The sequence below is a fragment of the Chelon labrosus genome, assembly GCF_963514085.1.
Source record: "Chelon labrosus genome assembly, chromosome: 18".
NCBI lineage: Eukaryota > Metazoa > Chordata > Actinopteri > Mugiliformes > Mugilidae > Chelon > Chelon labrosus.
The window spans coordinates 8496092-8517230 of NC_140351.1; the positions used below are offsets into that span (position 1 = coordinate 8496092).

Here is a 21139-nt window from a genome sequence, read left to right on the forward strand (position 1 = left end):
ATCTCATCTTCAACCTCCAGTTCAGTGTCTCAGTGCGAATTACCAGGAGAACTGGCAACTCCAGCAAAAGGATTAAGTCAAATTGCAACAAAAACCTACGACACCTGGGAAAAAATGATGAAAAAAATGGAAAATCACGATAAAGAAATGAAAGTGCTGATCAAACATGTTCATGAAAATCAAGCTTCTTCTAAAGACCAAATTCAAGCTCTACGGGACCAAAATGAATTCTACTATACTTACCTCAAATCAGCCATATCATCCACTTCTGAACAAATGAATACACAACTTGATCAAATGATTAAAGGAATTAAAACTGTGACTACCGAAGTAGTAAAACTTTCAGAAACCTCTATGTTATCTGAGATTCAGTTCCGGACTGAACAACTTCAAGTTGAGCTGCAAAAAGAAGTGAGTGCCTTGCATAAAAATGTCCAAGACAGTAATAGTAACTTAGCACAAGGGGTTGATAACTGTGTTACACAAATAAACAACCTTGTTAAAAAGGTGGAAAGGTTGGAAAGTAATTTGAAAGAACAAGAAAGCGATGAGAAAAGACTAACTGATTCAGAAAAAAAACTAGAGTCTGAACCTTGTGTACTGCCTTTAAGTTCTGCGAAACAGCAAAGTGAATTATCAACTGTTGTTGCTACTTCCTCCATTTCCTCCGCTATTGTAAGGGGTGACCATATCAAATTAATGTTTCCAACCTTTGGAAAGCCTCATGATGATTCGGATCCACTTAACTATCTGTCTAAATGTAGAGATTTTCTAGCCATACAACCTTTATCTGACCCTGACCTATTGGCAACCTTCAGAACCGTACTTTACGGTACAGCCCGTGACTGGTGGGAGATAGCTAAGTCTAGGGTTAACACATGGAATGAGTTTGAGTCGGCTTTTCTGTCTGCATTTCTTGCTGATGATTATGAGGATGAGTTGGCAGAGCGAGTGAGAAACAGAAAACAGGGGGAGGAAGAAAACATTAGAGACTTTGCTTACTCCTATCGAGCACTATGTAGCCGGTGGAACCCCTCTCTCCCTGAGTCTTCAGTGGTAAAGATGATTTTAAAAAACATTAAACCACACCTAGCCAGTCAGCTCCGAGGTAGAGTACATGATGTTGACAGTCTTGTGCGCCTTGGGCATCAGCTTGAAAAAGATTTCGAACAACAGCAGGAATATGAACAAAGAACCCATGTCCGAAATGTATCCAGAATTCCAAAAACTGTCCCGAATAAGCCAGCACACAACCCTGTGTTGTGTTGGAGATGTAATGGTCAACACCCACCTGGTCAATGTCCACATTTCAGGTTGACAGCCCCTAACCCGTCAAAAAATGTATCAAGTGGCCAACAGAGCAAAAACTACAATCGTCCAACTAACACCCCTAGCAACAGTTCTGTATCCACCATGACATGTAAGGAACCCAAACGGAATCGTGCTCAAGCATCAAGAGACAAAAACATTGCTCCTGCCAATAGCCAAGACAAATGTTTTGGCCAACTTGTTAAACCTGAACAACTGGTGGTACCCATCACAATCGGAAAATGGCAGGGAAAAGCTATTGTGGATACTGGAGCGAGCTATACACTTATTCATGAATACCTCTGGACAGATCTTGCAGATTCCACAGCCCCTCTGAAAACCTGGCTAAAAGGCCCATTATACATGGCTAATGGGGAGGAAGCCACACCACTTGGATGGAGCGAAATGCAGATCGAGGTTCAAGGTCACACTGTTAGCCTACCAATAGCAGTGTTGACCCCCAAAGCACTTGCTTATGGGGTTGTTCTGGGACTTGACTATCTGTTCCTCAGTGGAATGCAAATTAACGTAATAGATATGGCATACAGTTTCAAGTCTGCTCCCTCCATTGTCTATCCTTTCCAACCTGGTGGGGCCCGCATACCAGAAATGATCCACCTTAGACAAAAACAAAAGCAAGAAGTACAGGATAAAAAACAAAAGTGTATGAAAACAGTAGCTTTGATCAGTTCCCTTCCTCCTCCTGAACTCTCTCTGGAACCTTCTCGCTTGGATGTGGCTGACTACATCCAACTTGCTGTTCCAAGAGCAGATTTGATCAACTCAGACAAAAAACAATTACAACATTTACTTGAATCCAACCCAGAAGTCTGTACCCACAAACCAGGAAGAACTGAGGTTTTGAAGCATGAGATATACACTACTAGTAACCTACCAATTAAACAGAAGCCTTATCGTATGTCTCCAGTCAAACAAGCTATAGTAAAAGAACAGCTGCAGGAGATGTTGACAGCTGGTGTAGTAGAGCCTTCCCATTCTGGATGGGCTTCTCCAGTTGTTTTACCACCAAAGAAAGATGGTGGTCATAGATTTTGTGTGGACTTTAGGAAAGTCAATGCTATAACAGAGACTGACGCATATCCTCTGCCAAACATTAGTGAAATTCTTGAGTCCCTATCTGGTGCTGTGATTTTTTCCACAATAGATTTAAACAGTGGGTATTGGCAAGTACCCATGGATCAGAGTAGCAAAGATAAGACAGCTTTCATCACACCTTTTGGTTTGTATCACTTTAATGTGATGCCATTTGGCCTAAAGAATGCTCCCGCTACCTTTCAGAGGTTAATGGAGACTGTCTTGGGAGAATTGAGAGGAAGCATTTGTCTTGTCTACTTAGACGACATTATTATCTATTCTTCCTCAGTGCCTCAGCATCTTGAGGACCTTCAGAGAGTGTTTGAAAAACTTAATACAGCCAAACTGACTATCAATCTAAAAAAATCAAGATTCTGTTTACAGGAACTTAAGTTCCTGGGTCACACTGTCAGTGGTCAGGGAATTTCAGCGGACCCAGAAAAAATCAAAGCGGTCCAGAACTACCCTGTGCCTAGAAATCTCAAAGAAGTCCAGAGATTTCTTGGGCTCACTGGTTGGTACCACAGATTTGTACCTGACTTTTCAAAGACAGCTGAACCAATCAATGCTCTCAAGAAGAAAGGAAAGAAATTCCTTTGGACTCAGCAATGTCAAAATGCTTTTGACCAGTTGAAGGCTAGTCTACTGGCCCCTCCTATTTTAGGTCACCCTGACCTTGAACTGCCCTTTGTTGTCTATACAGATGCGAGTGAGACCGGACTTGGAGCAGTTCTAACTCAGAAAAAAGATGGAAATAAAGAGGAAGTACTCGCATATGCCAGTAGAACATTAAATGAAGCGGAACGGAATTATTCAGCCACCGAAAAAGAATGCCTTGCAGTAGTTTGGGCTTTAGAAAAATGGCAACATTACCTTGAACCCAAAATATTTACTGTTGTAACTGATCATTCAGCTCTACAGTGGGTCTTGAGTTCCACTAAAACTACCAGCCGTCTTATTAGATGGGCTCTGCGATTGCAGAAATTTGACTTTGTGGTGGAATACCGAAAAGGTAAATTAAATGTTGTACCTGATGCCCTCTCAAGGATGCCTGATGGTGGTGTCTGTAACCTGTTATCAAGTAAAAAAAATGTGGATACCCTTCCGATGACACTTGCCATGATCTGGGAAGAACAGCACAAAGACCCTGAAATTGAGAAAATCTTCCAAGAGCTTGCAGAAAATGTGGACCTTACATCAAACTATATTATTTTGGAGGACAAAGTGTATCTCAAGAAAAAACTGACAGACAATCAATATCACTATCGCATTTATATTCCAAAAACCTTAATTCCCATCATGCTCAATGCTTACCATGATAGCCCTCTTAGTGGCCACTTGGGAATCTTCAAAACTTACAAAAGACTGCAAGAAACTGCTTTTTGGCCTGGAATGTGGAGAGATGTTAAACACTTTGTAAGATGTTGTATACAGTGCCAACGTCTAAAAGCAGACAATCAAAAACCTGCTGGAAAACTCCAACAAACTGTAGTAACAAGACCAAACTCCATGATAGGTGTTGACATAATGGGTCCACTACCTCGCAGCCCTGAAAGGAACGAGTATCTCTTGGTCTTTGTGGATTATTTCACTCGATGGATCGAGCTCTTCCCTCTCCGAGCTGCCAGAGCTCAGAACATAGCACAAATCCTGCGAAAGGAAATCTTTACAAGATGGGGTGTTCCAGATTTTATCCTGTCTGATAGAGGATCCCAGTTTGTTTCTTCTGTTTTCAAGGAGATCTGTGAACAATGGACCGTCATCCCAAAGCTGACCACCGCTTATCATCCGCAGACTAACATGTCAGAACGAGTGAACCGCACCCTGAAAAGCATGATTGCTTCCTATGTGCAAGACAATCATAAGAACTGGGACAAATATATCCCAGAATTCCGGTTTGCTGTGAACTCTGCAGTTCAAGAGACAACAGGTGTTTCACCTGCAGAGCTACAACTTGGGAGGAAACTAAAAAGCCCAATGGATAAACTATTACAAAAAGGTGTCCCAACTCCTGATTCCTCTACTTATGACCTTATCCATCAGTTACAACAGCTCTATGACAGTGCAAAAGAAAGTGGAGACAAAGCCCGCAAACGACAGTTAAGAAACTATAACAAAACAAGGAGAGATGCTACTTTTAAACCTAAAGATCGAGTATGGATCAGACACTTTCCACAGTCCAGTGCTAAAGATAAATTCATGGCAAAGTTGGCACCAAAATGGAAAGGACCATATAGAGTGGTGGCCAAGCTTGGACCTGTAAATTACCAAGTAGTGATGGAAGAGACTGGTGACGACATCCGTACAATAAATATCTGTAACCTTAAACCATTTTATCCCACTGCTGACGAACTAGAACGTCATGAGAGGAAAAAGATTATCGATATCTTTCAAGACTCCTCCTCTGACGAGGAGTTTCTTGGATTCCCAGAAGAGTGAAATGTGAACACGAAGTCAACCAATACCTCTAACAAGACAACCAGCAAACAAATAATAATAATAAAAAAAAATAATAATAATAAAAAAAACAACAACAAAGTTGTGTTGTTTTTTTTTCGTAAGGGGGGGAAGAGTGTAGCAGGCAAGTGATTGCTGCTGCACTGTGTAGAGAGAGAGAGAGGGGGTGTGGTGTAGCAGAGAGGTGAGTTAATTGTAGACACCTGTGAGCTGTGAGAGGACAATGGAAATCAGCAGGGAGTGTGACAGAGAGTGGAAGGAGGGTGACAAAGAGTAGAAGGAGTGCAAAAATATCCAAAAAAGCATTTGTTTCAAAGAAGATACATATCTGCCAAGGAAAAACAGAAGTTCATAGGAAACCAGAGTGGGTGCAGTAATTGATTGACCTTGGAAATCTGGAAACTTACGTGGAGCTCGAAAATCCAAAGGCAATAACAAAGAAGTCTTCTACATGCGGGGCACTGAACTCTTCTGCCAAGACTACCCAGGATAAGGATTATTAACCTCCTGTCCCTGACAATATCCCTCTCCAAAACCGCAAGTCTTCCATTATCCTCTTTCTCTTCATCCTACACTTTTCTTTATCAAAACCCCTTACCTTCTTTTGATATATAATATTACATACCCCTATTGAACTTTGGGTTGGTTAATTTTGTTTGGACTTGGGAATATTTTATTTGGTTTTGCAAGAACTTTGGAAAAGGGACATTTGATTGAAGGACTGGTTGCATTTTGGAATTTTTGAAGAACTCTTAATTTTGATTTTGCTTGAACAATTGGGGGGGGGGAGGACTATGGTCTCGGGATATTGAAATTGAAATTGTTTTGTTTATACTGTTGGGCATTTAGTTTTTCTTATTGACTAATCATATGAAGAAATTTTGAGATGAGTTTTTTTTTGTTGTTGTCTTTGTTGTTACCCTGACACTTAGTTAACGAAAATACAAAAAGTGATCCCTAACTGATTTTGGCCTTCATTCATTTTTGTAGCGAGATTGTTATTTCCTTTAGGCCTTAAAGCTATTTTTCTCTGCCCTGAGATTTTAAATGACAGACTTGGTTGTCTGTCTGGCGCCCAATTAAATTTATATCCGTACATATTTTTGGCCTTTAGTTACGCTACAGAAATGGCGCCCAATGTGGGGCGTAACTAAAGGCCAAAAATATGTACGGATATAAATTTAATTGGGCGCCAGACAGACAACCAAGTCTGTCATTTAAAATCTCAGGGCAGAGAAAAATAGCTTTAAGGCCTAAAGGAAATAACAATCTCGCTACAAAAATGAATGAAGGCCAAAATCAGTTAGGGATCACTTTTTGTATTTTCGTTAACTAAGTGTCAGGGTAACAACAAAAACAACAACAAAAAAAAACTCTTCTCAAAATTTCTTCATATGATTAGTCAATAAGAAAAACTAAATGCCCAACAGTATAAACAAAACAATTTCAATTTCAATATCCCGAGACCATAGTCCTCCCCCCCCCCAATTGTTCAAGCAAAATCAAAATTAAGAGTTCTTCAAAAATTCCAAAATGCAACCAGTCCTTCAATCAAATGTCCCTTTTCCAAAGTTCTTGCAAAACCAAATAAAATATTCCCAAGTCCAAACAAAATTAACCAACCCAAAGTTCAATAGGGGTATGTAATATTATATATCAAAAGAAGGTAAGGGGTTTTGATAAAGAAAAGTGTAGGATGAAGAGAAAGAGGATAATGGAAGACTTGCGGTTTTGGAGAGGGATATTGTCAGGGACAGGAGGTTAATAATCCTTATCCTGGGTAGTCTTGGCAGAAGAGTTCAGTGCCCCGCATGTAGAAGACTTCTTTGTTATTGCCTTTGGATTTTCGAGCTCCACGTAAGTTTCCAGATTTCCAAGGTCAATCAATTACTGCACCCACTCTGGTTTCCTATGAACTTCTGTTTTTCCTTGGCAGATATGTATCTTCTTTGAAACAAATGCTTTTTTGGATATTTTTGCACTCCTTCTACTCTTTGTCACCCTCCTTCCACTCTCTGTCACACTCCCTGCTGATTTCCATTGTCCTCTCACAGCTCACAGGTGTCTACAATTAACTCACCTCTCTGCTACACCACACCCCCTCTCTCTCTCTCTACACAGTGCAGCAGCAATCACTTGCCTGCTACACAGTATTTAAGATGAAATATGAAAACAATTAAAACTGATGTGAAATTTTGCCCAAAACCACAGCGTCTCCTCGGAGACCTTTGAGACCCAGAATTACTATCTCAGGTGATATGAAGGAGAAGGAGTCTGTCACTTTAACCTGCTCAGCTTTCACTCCCTGTCCACACTCCCCTCCTCAACTCACCTGGAATCTCCAACAAGACCCTCACAACAAAATAGAGGAAAACACAGATGGGACCTTTACAACTAAAATCCAGGAGACCATCACTCTGTCAGACACACATGATGGATACAACATCATCTGTTCTGTCAGATATCCTGTGAATGAAGGAAAAGACGTTAAGACAGCAGAGACACAAGAGACTCTCAATGTTTCATGTAAGACAACCAGAGTTTGTTGTTGGATCCTGTCAGCACATGATGATTCATGGGATGTCAGCTGTTTGTAATGAAGAAAGTGAATCTCTGTCACATTTTCCTCAGATGCTCCTAAAGACACCTCAGCATCCATCAGTCCATCAGGTTTGGTGTCAGCAGGTAGCTGGGTGAAGCTGACCTGCTCCAGCAGAGCCAAGCCTCCCGTCAGATGCTTCACCTGGTTCAAGAACAGCACAGATGGACCCATGATCGTATCTGAAGGACACTTCTACAGCTTCAATGTGACTGATGGAGGAGGTTATTACTGTGTGGCCTCAAATCAACTTGGTAACCAGACGTCACCATGGATTCATCTGAATGTTGAAGGTAAATATCATTCAGTATTAATTTTTCTGAATCCACTCAGACACAGTAAGAGTTATATCTGATTTCATTATGTCAATACGTCCACATTAAATCATGTCTTGTTTTAGTCTCCTCACACTGGGAACCAGTTCTTGGAGGAATCATTGGTATCATCGTACTCATCTGCTTGATCATCTCTGTTTGGTAAGTATCACATATCAAAGCAGCAAACATGACTCAGTTACTGTCGCTGACATTTTAGCTGCACATCCAAAAACATCTGTTTCCCATCAGTCTTAACATTTTACTGTCAAATATATTGACCCTAAAACACAGTATAGTTCATCTAACAGCCTCTGATGTTTTCCAGGTGGTTAAAGTCAAGGCATCAAACTCAACAACAGACTCAGGTTTGTAATGACTAAACTTCTCTGTAGTCTACCTGACTCAGTGTTTAGTTACTTTATATATTACCTCTATCAGAGCAGTCTACTCAACGTATTCAAAAAGTAAAAGTAATGATTTAATAAGGAAGGATTCAGGTGAAGATCTTCCTCACTAAACATCACATGTGGTTCATTTCTTATAGAGTCAAAGAGGTGAAGATCTGTTTGTTGAAGAACCTGCAGGTGAAACAGAAGAAGAAGAAAACATCCATTATGGAGAGATCAACTTCTCCAAGCAGAGACGTGACCCGTCCTCTGTCTCAGTGCAGGACAGTGGACAGCAGCAGGACACGGTGTACGCACAGGTCAACATCAACAAACCAGCAAAGAGATTAACACAGACTGCTAACGACACAGATTATCTCTATGCTGAAGTCAAGAAGAAATGAGAACAGTTTTGTTCATGTAGAGAGTTTTATTCATGCAACTCATTTAAAAAAGAAAAAAAAAATACAGGATGATGTCGTTATTCTTTTCTATTTCAGTTATCACCATGTCCATATCTATGTGCTGACCTCACATACAGCAGATGTTGTTGTGTGATTTGTAACATAAAACATTGTGTCTTATTTTATTTTGCCTTCCTGATTGTTGTTCATATATTTCCAGTTTCTCGCTTTAATTCACTCCTGTTTCTGATAACATGTTAGGATTAATTTTTTCTTCTTATTGCTCAGTTTTATTTTGTGATGCATTTGGCTCTAATCTTCATGGACAGAATGCATCTACTTCCTGTGTGAGAGCTCTGACTAACCAACTAACCTAAACCATAATAAATAATAAAACATGGAGCAGGAACAGAGCTTAGATCAGATGATGTAGTTAAAGTTCATTCAACAAGCTGTACAGAAACATAAACTTAACTGATAGAGTGTAGACCCTGGTAGTAGTGGAGGAGGAGTGAAGAACGAGGAGGTGTGGATGCTGAGACATCAGTGAGGTGGAGGAGGGCTGAATGGATCTGACAGTGAAATGAGAACTGAGAGCATCAGAGAAAGGAGGAGTTTTTTAAATGATAGCAGACAGAATGATTGGCCCACAGACAGAGGTTGTGATTGGTTAAAGTGAGGAAGGAACACCATACTGTACATGTAAATAGTGTGATGTATATTTCAGGACGGTGAGCTCCCCCTTGTGGTGAGAGAAGGTGCAGCACAGACAGACAGTGCTAAGGTGCTGCTCAAACATCCTACAGTCATGTATTTATGTTCCTCAGAGGGTTTTACCTCACATGTCTTCTTTTTATTTCTTTGCTTTTCTACAAATCACACTGATTCAGAAAAGAAGGAATTTCAGTCTCTACACACTTAATCAATTTGAATCAGATGTTTCCAGGAAGCTTAATAATAATAATTGATCAGTTATAAATAACTACTCAACTCGAGTGTGGCTGAAGAGCCACAGTGAGGTTTCCAGAGAGCAGTGATGTGAGGTGAACGGAGAAAATGAAGTAAACTTTGTTCAAACAACAGAGAAAGAGGGAAGGACGTCAAAGAAGTGACAGACTTCCTTTATGTTTTCAGTTAGTTTGAGTCAGTCTGGTGTCAGGATGATCTCAAATCATCCTTCACTGTCTCGTTACTTTTAATAATTGAGGTGGACAAAAATAAAACATAATATGTGCAAAACATGAAACATGGGCCTTCTGAGGGTGTCCTGTAGTGTCTGGCAACAGAATATTGTTAGTGGGGGCGTTTGAGGGGAGGAGCCTCTGTGGATCATCCCACAGATACTTGATCAGTTTGGTATCTTGTTAATTTGGAGGCCAGGTCAACACCTTGTGCTGTTCTTCATGATTTTTTAGTTGTTCCTAAACTGTTTTTGTGTGTGTGTGTGTGTCAGGCTGCATCCTGCTGGGGATGGCTGCTGCCATCAAGGAGTGTCATTGCTATGGGGTGGGGGTGCCTGGTCTGGTGTTGGTGGGTGCTACATGTCTAAGTAACATCCACATGAATGAATGCCAGGTCCAAAAGTTTGAATTAGTCATTAACGCCTGATGAACTTAAGTGTCCACAAATTAATATGTCCTGAATAACACAAGATAAGCAGGAAGTCATGTGATATGTTGTGGCTGTACAACCAAACCAACTGTGCTCACAGTCTTAATGTATAACGTCCGCCTTCTTTCAAAGTAGGTTTAACAGGGAAGTTGTCACTTGGTCTCTTTCTGATCTGCTCAAGTTCAAAACCACTGATATCAAAACGTTCTACAGTCTTTGTTTCACCTGCAGACTCATCTGGTAAGAAACATGTCACTACTTTTTATATTTTAATGTTTTAACCAACATGTTTGTTATTTTACTGCTTTTCTGCAACTCTTGGAAACGCGTGTTGTGGTTGGTTTTATAAATGCCACTAATCTGCACCCATTTGTGATTTTTAGTTCATTTGCTTCTTTCCATTTGCTACTGTTCTACTGTGTGTCCATTATTTTATTGAAGTGAAGACCGGGAGGAAGTGGCAGGCGCAAGAAGCCTTCACTAAAGCTGAGGCGCGACTAAGGCACAAAACGCTGGTGGGCTCCGTGGCAACGGGACGAGCAGGTCTTGGTTGTTTTCCCAAGCCACGTTACGATCTGGCTCGTGGAAAAGAGAGGCGCAGACTGATTCAGGACGAGATACGAGCAGAGGTGGAGGAAGAACGCTACACCAAAATGGCCGGCATGTCCAAACAAGGAGCGTGGACCAGGTGGGAACATGCAGATCCCCGCAGAATCACCTGGGCAGAGCTCTGGAAAGCCGAGCCACTTCGGATCAAGTTCCTTGTACAATCCGTCTATGACGTCCTCCCAAGCCCAGCCAACCTGCACACCTGGGGCCTGGCAGACACTCCAGACTGCAAGCTGTGCCAGAAGAGGGGCACCCTGGAGCACATTCTAAGCAGCTGCTCAAAAGCACTAGGGGAGGGGCGGTACCGCTGGCGCCACGACCAGGTGTTAAAGGCTTTGGCGGACTCCATCTGCACAGCGATCCAGCACAGCAAGACCCAGCCAGCCCCCAAACAAACAATCACCTTCAGTAGAGCTGGGCAGAAGGAACAACACCACCGGCCGAGCTCTACAGGGGGGCTCCTCTCTACCGCTCGTGATTGGCAACTTCAAGTCGACCTAGGAAGACAGCTCAAGTTCCCAGGCAACATCACAGCCACTTCTCTTCGCCCAGACATGGTGCTAACATCTGAGTCTACCAAGCAAGTGGTTATCCTGGAACTGACAGTCCCCTGGGAAGACCGTATTGAAGAGGCCCACGAGCGCAAGAGGGCTAAGTACGCAGAGCTCAGCTCGGCGTGCCGGAACAACGGCTGGAAAGTTCGCTGTGAGCCAGTCGAGGTTGGGTGTCGAGGCTTCGCAGGCCACTCACTGCTGCGAACCCTCAAACTCCTTGGAGTGAGAGGACTGCAAATGAAAAAAGCCACCACAAACATCTTGGAGGCCGCAGAGAGGGCCTCGCGGTGGCTGTGAATCCGTAGGGGGGATCCGTGGAGCAACAGGCCACTTGGACACAAGCCGGGGACTGATCACCCCCGGCTGGGTCGCCCGGGTGAGGGTGTATGAAGATTAAAGACCCGAAACACCCTATAACCCCGGGCACTTCACTGATGATGGGGTGTATTCGAATTCTACTGCAAGTTACTGTGAAAAATGAAAGAATCCCTGTTTGTGGATTTATATTTATATTGCACTGTGTCCGACATTTCACATATTGTTTGTAAACATCACCTGGAATCATATCAATTAATATTCAGATTGATTCCCTCAAAGTATTATAAACACTGAAACAGTAACATTAAACTTCTCTGTGGACATCTACACTCATTCTCTCACTGGGCTTTGAATGTAAACCACCACCAGAGGGCGACATAACTCCTTTAGACTCCATCTTGAATCCACCTGCAGCTCAGACAAGAGTTACTGATGTATTATCTCTGCTTTCCTTCATATTTCACTTTTATTTCACCTCTCTCACTCATTGCTCTGCTCATTTTCTGTCACCTATTTCAAATTAAATATAAAGTACCACTGCTGTTTTATACGTTTTAGATACTTGTTGAAAATAAATGGATGAATCATGACATTTTAATAAATTGACTGGTTGGTTCCAAGACATGAAATAGGCCTCAGAGTTATACTCACCAGACAGTACCTTTGTTCCACATTAGATTTTGGTACAAGTTCTATGACATATGCCAAATGCCATGACTGTGTATTAAATTAACAGAAGCAGACATGGTTGAGGATCTCTGTGTCAAAGGCTTCAAGTGAATCGTCGCCACATAGAAAGCTACAGTGCAATGTTCAACACTCAGAGGAGGAAATGAATCAAAGATGGTGACTCTTGTTGAAGTCGGGGATAAACTGAGGTCTAAAGTCAGCTTCTGGTATAAGCATATGGAAGAAGAAGGTGTGAGAAAGAGAGAGAGACATGGTTCCTCCCCCTATTGATCAGATCCTTCCGATTACCGCAGATCAGCTTCACCTAAGGGAGAGAACACAAGACATCACGTTTAACCAGTCTTTACAGCCCTTGACCAGCAGAGGGGGAAACCGAAGCCTGTAACGAGGGCGTTCCCACAGTGTGTGTGACACTGTAGTAACAAGTTTTGACCTTGTCTTTGGAGGAAACAGCAAAACAAATCAAGATATCACACAGTTTTCAGCATGTTCATATTTATGCACTGACCTCACATGGTGTCTGTCATGATGTCATGGTGATTGTTATTTATATTTGTTTATACATCAGACGTGTGAAATGAACTCATCTGAAGTTGTCCTGTGAAATTAGGCCCCAAGACGTTAGCAGCAGATCCTGAGAAGTTTCTAGTAGTAACAACTGAAATATTAAAGTTGCAGGAGGAGCCTTTGAGTTTTTCTTCACTGAACTCTAAGACGTAAAAGTATAAGATAGTGATATTGAAGTGAAGTGATATTTTCCTGTCCAAGCTTCTGTTTTTTTTGTTAGAATATTTATTGTGACTCTTACACACATGTCATCGGAGCCTTTACACAAACAAACACAACAAATCTTTGCTGCATAACAGAGATACTCTGGGTCGTCAGGTCATCAGCACGTTTCCATTTAAGTGCTAACCTTGTGTTTGTAGTTTCGCTGTTATTTATATATCAGACGTGTGAAATGAACTCATCTGAAGGTGACCTGTGAAATTATAGGCGCCGAGATGTTAGCAGCAGATCCTGAGAAGTTGTATGGAGGGTTCTTCCATGGATTGAACGGATGCTTGATCAGATTTGGTTGCACTTCTGGTGCTCATATGTTCATCATAAAGTCTTTATTTTAGCATTTTATCAAAACATATTCACAGTACAGTTGTATAATGAATACAGGCTTAAAGTGGAGATTCTCAGTTTTAATTTGAGGTGATCAGATCAACCTAAACCAGAATGAAGGGACGAATTAAGTGTGTCTGTCTATTTATCTCATTTACGGGAAACATTTGTGAAAAATTTAAAATAATTGCATAAATTGGTGTCATGCTCTGCATAAAGAGAATAGATGCACCCCCACTGGTCTTGCAGTGACAGTGCAGGTGTCTTTGAGTGGTGCATGGGATTGATTTGCTTGAACAAATGAGTCATTCACACCCTGATGAGGTCAAGGTGCCACAAAAGATTTTCTTTCTCTTTCTCAGGATTAAAGCAGGAAGGATGAAGACTTCTTAAGAAAACGACTAAACAGAGAGAAGTTGGTTATTTTATCTGCTGCTGATCAACTGAAATTCAGAAATGACTGCATGTTTGGTTTAATCTGAGGATCTAACATTAAACCCTTGCACATACACCTATTCTAAAACAGACAAAACCTGATCATGTGAAAATAACCAGCTATTTCAGGTATGTAACCTTCTGTGCAGTCCAAAGAACACACAACCTGCAGAAACAATATTATTTCACATTATTTCACTAAAAATCTTTTCCTTTTTCCTCAAGTTTATGTCCTTTAAACGTTTTACCTGTTGTCCTCAGGCATCACGTCATCTGAAGACAATTTCAGTGACGTAAAGTGCATCTACACAACATCATCACCTGACCGCTCAGTCTGATGTCAGGATCGACTATTGTCTCCAGGTTGAAATATAAAAATCTTGCAGAAGTCCATAATGTAGATCTTCATGTCCTCCAGCTGCTCCGCTTTAAATACATGGGTCACTCATATATTTAACAGACCGTGTTTAGACATCGACTTCAACAACTGATGAGATTTAGATGCTGTTGACCTCAGAGGAGCCGTGTCTACATGTACTGTCAGATTCATATGTGAACATTTACATTTGACAGACTGTGTTTTATAGAACAGAAAACTTCCTCTAAAGCAACAAACTCTACTCGGTGGTGAGACTTGAGGACTGCACATCGTCCACACTGGTCCTGAACACAGGAACGCTGCAGGGCTGTGTGCTCACCCAGCTCTCTTCACACTCTTCACAAATGTGTGATGTTCTGCCATCCATCCCAGCTCAGAAGACAACCTTGTTCTGAACACCAGCAAGACCAAGGAGGTCACTGTGGACTACAGGTGGTCAAGGAAGACAGAGCATGCTCCTCTCCTCATATAAGGGGAGGTGGTCGAGCGGGTCAATGACATCAAATTCCTGGGCAATCACATCACATCTGACCTGACCTGACCTCGTTTGTGAACACTCCACACATGGTGAAGAAGGCCCAACAGAGGCTTTTCTTCTTCAGAAAGCTGAAGAGGGCTGGACTCTCCTGTCACGACTGACAAACTTGTACAGGACCACAATAGAACACATCCTCTGTCTCTGTGTGACAGTGTGGTATGGGAGCTGCACAGCACAGGACAAGAGGGACCTAGACTGGGTGTTAAGAACTGCACAGGGGATTGTAGGGGTCCTCTCCCAGATTTGGGCCATGGACAGTTTGTTCCTCTTCCTTCACAGAAAAGGTACAGAAACATCAGAACCAACAGACTGAGCGACAGCTTCCTCCACAGAATGATTCCTGTGAAATCATTCATTCATTCATTTATCTTCTGTCACTGCTTGTCCTGTGAAGGGTTGCAGAAATCAATCACTTTTATTTTATTTCCTCAAGCGTTTATGTGTGTGTGTCTGTGTCAGGCTGCATCCTGCTGGGGATGGCTGCTGCCATCAAGGAGTGTCATTGCTATGGGGTTGGGGTGTCTGGTCTGGTCTCGGGGGGTGCTACATGTTTAAGTAACATCCACATTAATGAATACCAGGTCCAACAGTTTAAATTAGTCATAGACACCTGATGAGCTTAAGAAACCACAAATTCATATGTCCTGATTAACACAAGTTAAGCAGGAAGTCATGTGATATGTTGTGGCTGTACAACCAAACCAACTGTTCTCACAGTCTTAATATATAACGTCCGCCTTCTTTCAAAGTAGGTTTAACAGGGAAGTTGTTACTTGGTCTCTTTCCGATCTGCTCAAGTTCAAAACCACTGATATCAAAACGTTCTACAGTCTTTGTTTCACCTGCAGACTCATCTGGTAAGAAACATGTCACGACTTTTTATATTTTAGTGTTTTAACCTACAGGTTTGTTATTTTATTGCTTTTCTGGAAGTCTTGGAAATGTGTGTTGTGGTTGGTTCATGTTGTCAGATACTATTTATGATGTAGGACAGTCTGGTTGTTCATGAAGAGTTGAACATATGAATTTAAGGAACAACTTTGTTCTTTTGAAACAACATTAAACATTCTTTCAACTTAAATGAAAGCTCTAAATGATGCCTTTATGGAAAATGTAAAAAATAATTTAAAAAAGCTTCTTTATCCATTTTAGCCTTTCAAACCTCTGTCCCCTATAGAGATACATGTACACACACATTTAGTCTGAGGCTGACAAAGTCGACAAGAGGACAGTCATAGATATGTTGGATTCGCTTTGATATGTTTTCATTGACAGTAGGAAACCCCCCCAGGGGACCCCCACCAACTCTGAAAACATTCAGTCCTGTTATATATCATGAGCATGACTCTTTAAAATAGTTCATTATGACAACGGTGCTCAAATCAAAATGAAAATAAGTTATTCATCTGACATTGATGGAAAGAAAAAGAAAGAGGAAGAGGAGAAAAGATAAAAGCAGAAAAACTGAAAAAAGTCACTAAATTAATAAACATCTTTGAGTGAGAGATTCATCTAAAATGATTAGGAGCTTGGTGCTGCTCAATCTCTCCTCTGCAGAACACTTTCTGACCATCAACAGCTGCATGAAGGGGGAGCCACCCATCTGTAAGCCACCCTGTGGTGAACAGTTTGCACAAGTTCTTCACAATAAATGGTGTACGTGATGTTTTCTGAACAATCTTTTTGTTACAATCCAATACATGTCTTTAAGAATCCTCCTCATCATGTTTAAAATAAGGTCAGCATTAAAGCGTACCTTCATGAGGGAACTCCTGTGTCCATAAACTCTTAATAAGATAATAATAATCTCCACATGTGTGTCTGCCAGTGAGAGGGAGACTGTGGTGGTGGCATTACAAGGCTGAAAGGTTGCCTATCAAAAGAGGAAATCCAAAAATAATTTACAAAAAATGTCTCTGTGCGCGCCAACACTGACTGAAGGGAAGTTGAACCCAGTTTACATCTCCACATATAGCTGCCCTCAGTCACTTCATGACTTCAGCTAAATATACGGCAAATGAAAATGTTATGATGGACTGGCAAATAGATTTACTTCTTTGTTAAAGGATCAGAGATAATATAACAAAAAAATAACTAAAATAATAGGAGATCATACACATATCAGCTAAAATATCATGACCACTGATAGGAGAAGTAAATAACATTGACCATCTTGTGACAATTCAGAGTTCTGCTGGGAAACTTTTGGACCTGCTATTCATTCATGTGGATGTTACTTAGACATGTACCACCCACCTCGACCAGACCAGGCACCCCCACCCCATAGCAATGACACTCCTTGATGGCAGCAGCCATCCCCAGCAGGACGCAGCCTGACACAGACACACACACAAAAACGCTTTAGGAACAACTAAAAAAAAAATATGAAGAAAAGCACAAGATGTCGACCTGGCCTCCAAATTCACTAGATCCCAAACTGATCAAGTCTCTGTGGGATGATCCACAGAGGTCCCTCCCCTCAACATATATCAATATAACAAACAACAGTGTAACTTGCCATAATTGCTGTTGTTAATGTATTGTGCAATTTCAAGAAACTATAAATAACGACAGGTCTGTTCACAGAGTCAAACAGGTGAAAAGATCTTAAATTATCAGAGGAAGACGTCCTGCATGAAGACGTCCTCTCTCAACAGAGACCTGAACCTTCCCCTGTCTCAGTGCAAGACAGAAAACAGCTTCACACAGACTGTTGATGGTCCTACACTCAAGTAAAGAAACACTTTTCACACCTTTACTGTGAGCTCATACAAGATGTTAGTTCATGTTAAAAGACACAGAGGCCTGGACGAGATTATGTTGCATTTACTGATCACAATACAATAACAGGACACTTAATTCTCCACATCCTGCAGCTCATATGTTTGTTCTCAGCCATGATATTATCAAAGTTCCTCTTTGTGCTCTGCCTTATAAGTATATCATTGCTTCTACAGTAGATATAAATATTGAAAAGCTGTGATCGACAGTAAGTGACAGTTGTGAGACAGTGAACGTAATCGGAAATTAATAAACCATTCACACCCTGATCAGCTCAAAATGACCATAAAAGGTGACTTCCTCATTCACAGTGATGAAGCAGGAAGGATGAAGACTTCTTGTATCTTTGCATTTATTCAGTGATAACTAGCAGAAGTACAAAAAACTAAGTCAAGTCTGGGTGTTTCCTTTTACACCACGACAACTAAACAGAGAAGTTGGTTATTTGATCTGCTGCTGATCAACTGAAATTCACAAATTACTGAATATTAAAACCATATTGTTTCTTTCTTTTAACTGCAGATTTGGTAAAAAAAAAAAATGTTACTGTTTTTTAAATTTAAATATTTTAATATGAGAGGAAGCACATGATATATTTTAATAATCGTCTTTGCTTCCAGTCCAGGAGATGAGTGTCATGGCAGCTCTGTGTGTGAACGTGGTGACAGTCAACATGTTACTGAGTGTCTTCTTTCTTTCAGGTCAGCTGTTTGTTCAGTCTCTTTTATTTGGAGACATTACTTGAATCATTTCTAGTCTGAAATATTTTCTACTGACATTGTTCAAAGGGTCTACATGTAACATGCTGCAGATGAACTGGAGTTTGTGTCTCGTCAACTTTCTCTTCAGGCAGATTTTCATCCACATGATGTTCATCATTAGTCTGGTTTTACAGGTGTTTGGGCTGATTGTCGTGAAAATTCAGCCCTCTTCATTACTGCACCAAAGAAGATGGAAGCACTGAGTGGATCTTGTTTGAAAATCCCATGTAACTATAGTGAGAAACCAGATAAAGGGTTTAACAGCAGCAGAGAAACCTTCGGAGTGTGGATTAAACATGACTCGAGATTTGGCCTAAATCCAAATAATGTAATCTTCAACAGTAGTGGGTCAGTTAACATCTATCCAATGAATATTACTGGAGACCTGAGACAGAAAAACTGCACCACTCTGTTTTTTAATTTAAACACAAGTCATTCAGACACATACTACTTCAGAATTGAGAACTGGTCATTCAAGGCGACAGCTGATTGTGATCCTCTTCAAATAACAGTTAAAGGTAAGACAGGTTTTATAATTTCACTTTACTTGAATAAAATGTGAAAGCAGTTCTACCTTGGTCCACAAACTCTAACGTTAAACCTTCTCAGTAAATTGTTATGCTCAGTATGTAGGAGGAAGAATGAAAACAACTAAAACTGAAATTTTGCACAAAACAACAGATTTTCCTTGGAGACCCACAATTAATATCTCAGGTGATCTGAAGGAGAAGGAGTCTGTCACTATAACCTGCTCAGTTTTCACTCCCTGTCCACACTCCCCTCCTCAACTCACCTGGAATCTCCAACAAGACCCTCACAACAAAACAGAGGAAAACACAGATGGGACCTTTACAACTAAAATCCAGGAGACCATCACTCTGTCAGACACACATGATGGATACAACATCATCTGTTCTGTCAGATATCCTGTGAATGAAGGAAAAGACGTCAAGACAGCAGAGACAAAAGAGACTCTCAATGTTTCATGTAAGACAACCAGAGTTTGTTGTTGGATCCTGTCAGCACATGATGATTCATGGGATGTCAGCTGTTTGTGATGAATAAAGTGAATCTCTGTCACATTTTCCTCAGATGCTCCTAAAGACACCTCAGCATCCATCAGTCCATCAGGTTTGGTGTCAGCAGGTAGCTGGGTGAAGCTGACCTGCTCCAGCAGAGCCAAGCCTCCCGTCAGACACTTCACCTGGTTCAAGAACAGCAAAGATGGACCCATGATCGTATCTGAAGGACACTTCTACAGCTTCAATGTGACTGATGGAGGAGTTTATTACTGTGTGGCCTCAAATCAACTTGGTAACCAGACATCACCATGGATTGATCTGAATGTTAAAGGTAAATATCATTCAGTATTTATTTTTCTGAATCCACTCAAAGACAGTAAGAGTTATATCTGGTTTCATTATATCAATACGTCCACATTACATCATGTCTTGTTTTAGGCTCCTCACACTGGGAACCAGTTCTTGGAGGAATCATTGGGATCATCGTACTCATCTGTTTGATCATCTTTGTTTGGTAAGTATCACATATTAAAGCAGCAAACATGACTCAGTTACTGTCGCTGACATTTTAGCTGCACATCCAAAACATCTGTTTCCCATCAGTCTTAACATTTTACTGTCAAATATATTGACCCTAAAACACAGTATAGTTCATCTAACAGCCTCTGATGTTTTCCAGGTGGTTAAAGTCAAGGCATCAAAGTCAACAACAGACTCAGGTTTGTAAAGACTAAACTTCTCTGTAGTCTACCTGACTCAGTGTTTAGTTACTTTATATATTACCTCTATCAGAGCAGTCTACTCAACGTATTCAAAAAGTAAAAGTAATGATTTAATAAGGAAGGATTCAGGTGAAGATCTTCCTCACTAAACATCACATGTGGTTCATTTCTTATAGAGTCAAAGAGGTGAAGATCTGGTTGTTGAAGAACCTGCAGGTGAAACACAAGAAGGAGAAAACATCCATTATGGAGAGATCAACTTCTCCAAGCAGAGACGTGACCCGTCCTCTGTCTCAGTGCAGGACAGTGGACAGCAGCAGGACACGGTGTACGCACAGGTCAACATCAACAAACCAGCAAAGAGATTAACACAGACTGCTAACGACACAGATTATCTCTATGCTGAAGTCAAGAAGAAATGAGAAGTTTGTTTTGTTTGTGTGGAGACTCATATTTAATGTGCTGCAAGTTTTATTCATGCAACTCATTTAACAAAGAAAAAAAGACAGGACAATGTCTTTTGCCTTCCTGATTGTTGTTCATATATTTCCAGCTTCTCGCTTTAATTCACTCCTGTTTCTGATTACATGTTAAGATTCATCTTTTCTTCTTATTGCTCAGTTTTATTCTGTGATGACTTTCACTCTAATCTTCATGGACATATTTTGTTGTTTGAGTTTTTTTTATAATAGAGGTAACCTCCAAAGTGTGTGAACCTGCAGTAAAAAAAAGGGGGAAGATGAGGTATTTCCAAGTTTGACTACAAGTCCTCTGTCGTCCATTTCTGCACATACAGATGAATACAGCCTCTTACTGTGTTAACCAGCATGTCTGCATTCATTAAAATAGTGTTGAGATTATGTCTGGTTCATTTCTGTGTGAATGCATCTACTTCCTGTGTGAGAGCTCTGACTAACCAACTAGATATAGATAGATAGATACTTTATTAATCCCGAGGGAAATTCAAGCATCCAGTAGCAGTTACAAACATTGAACATAAAATACAAAAGCTATATAAAAAATAGAAAGTGACTAGAAAT

General features: G+C 40.8%; 1 protein-coding gene across 1 annotated transcript; it reads left to right on the forward strand.

The window, feature by feature from the left end:
* Window positions 1–16330: 16330 nt before the first annotated feature.
* On the forward strand, window positions 16331–20521 carry LOC311503735 (sialic acid-binding Ig-like lectin 13; the record flags this gene model as incomplete). The annotated part of the gene is made up of 7 exons (XM_084566609.1): window positions 16331–16418; window positions 18490–18873; window positions 19037–19342; window positions 19448–19708; window positions 19816–19891; window positions 20057–20096; window positions 20276–20521. The coding sequence occupies 7 exons, from the start codon at window positions 16331–16333 to the stop codon at window positions 20519–20521; spliced, it is 1401 nt and encodes a 466-aa protein (XP_084422735.1).
* Window positions 20522–21139: the final 618 nt, after the last annotated feature.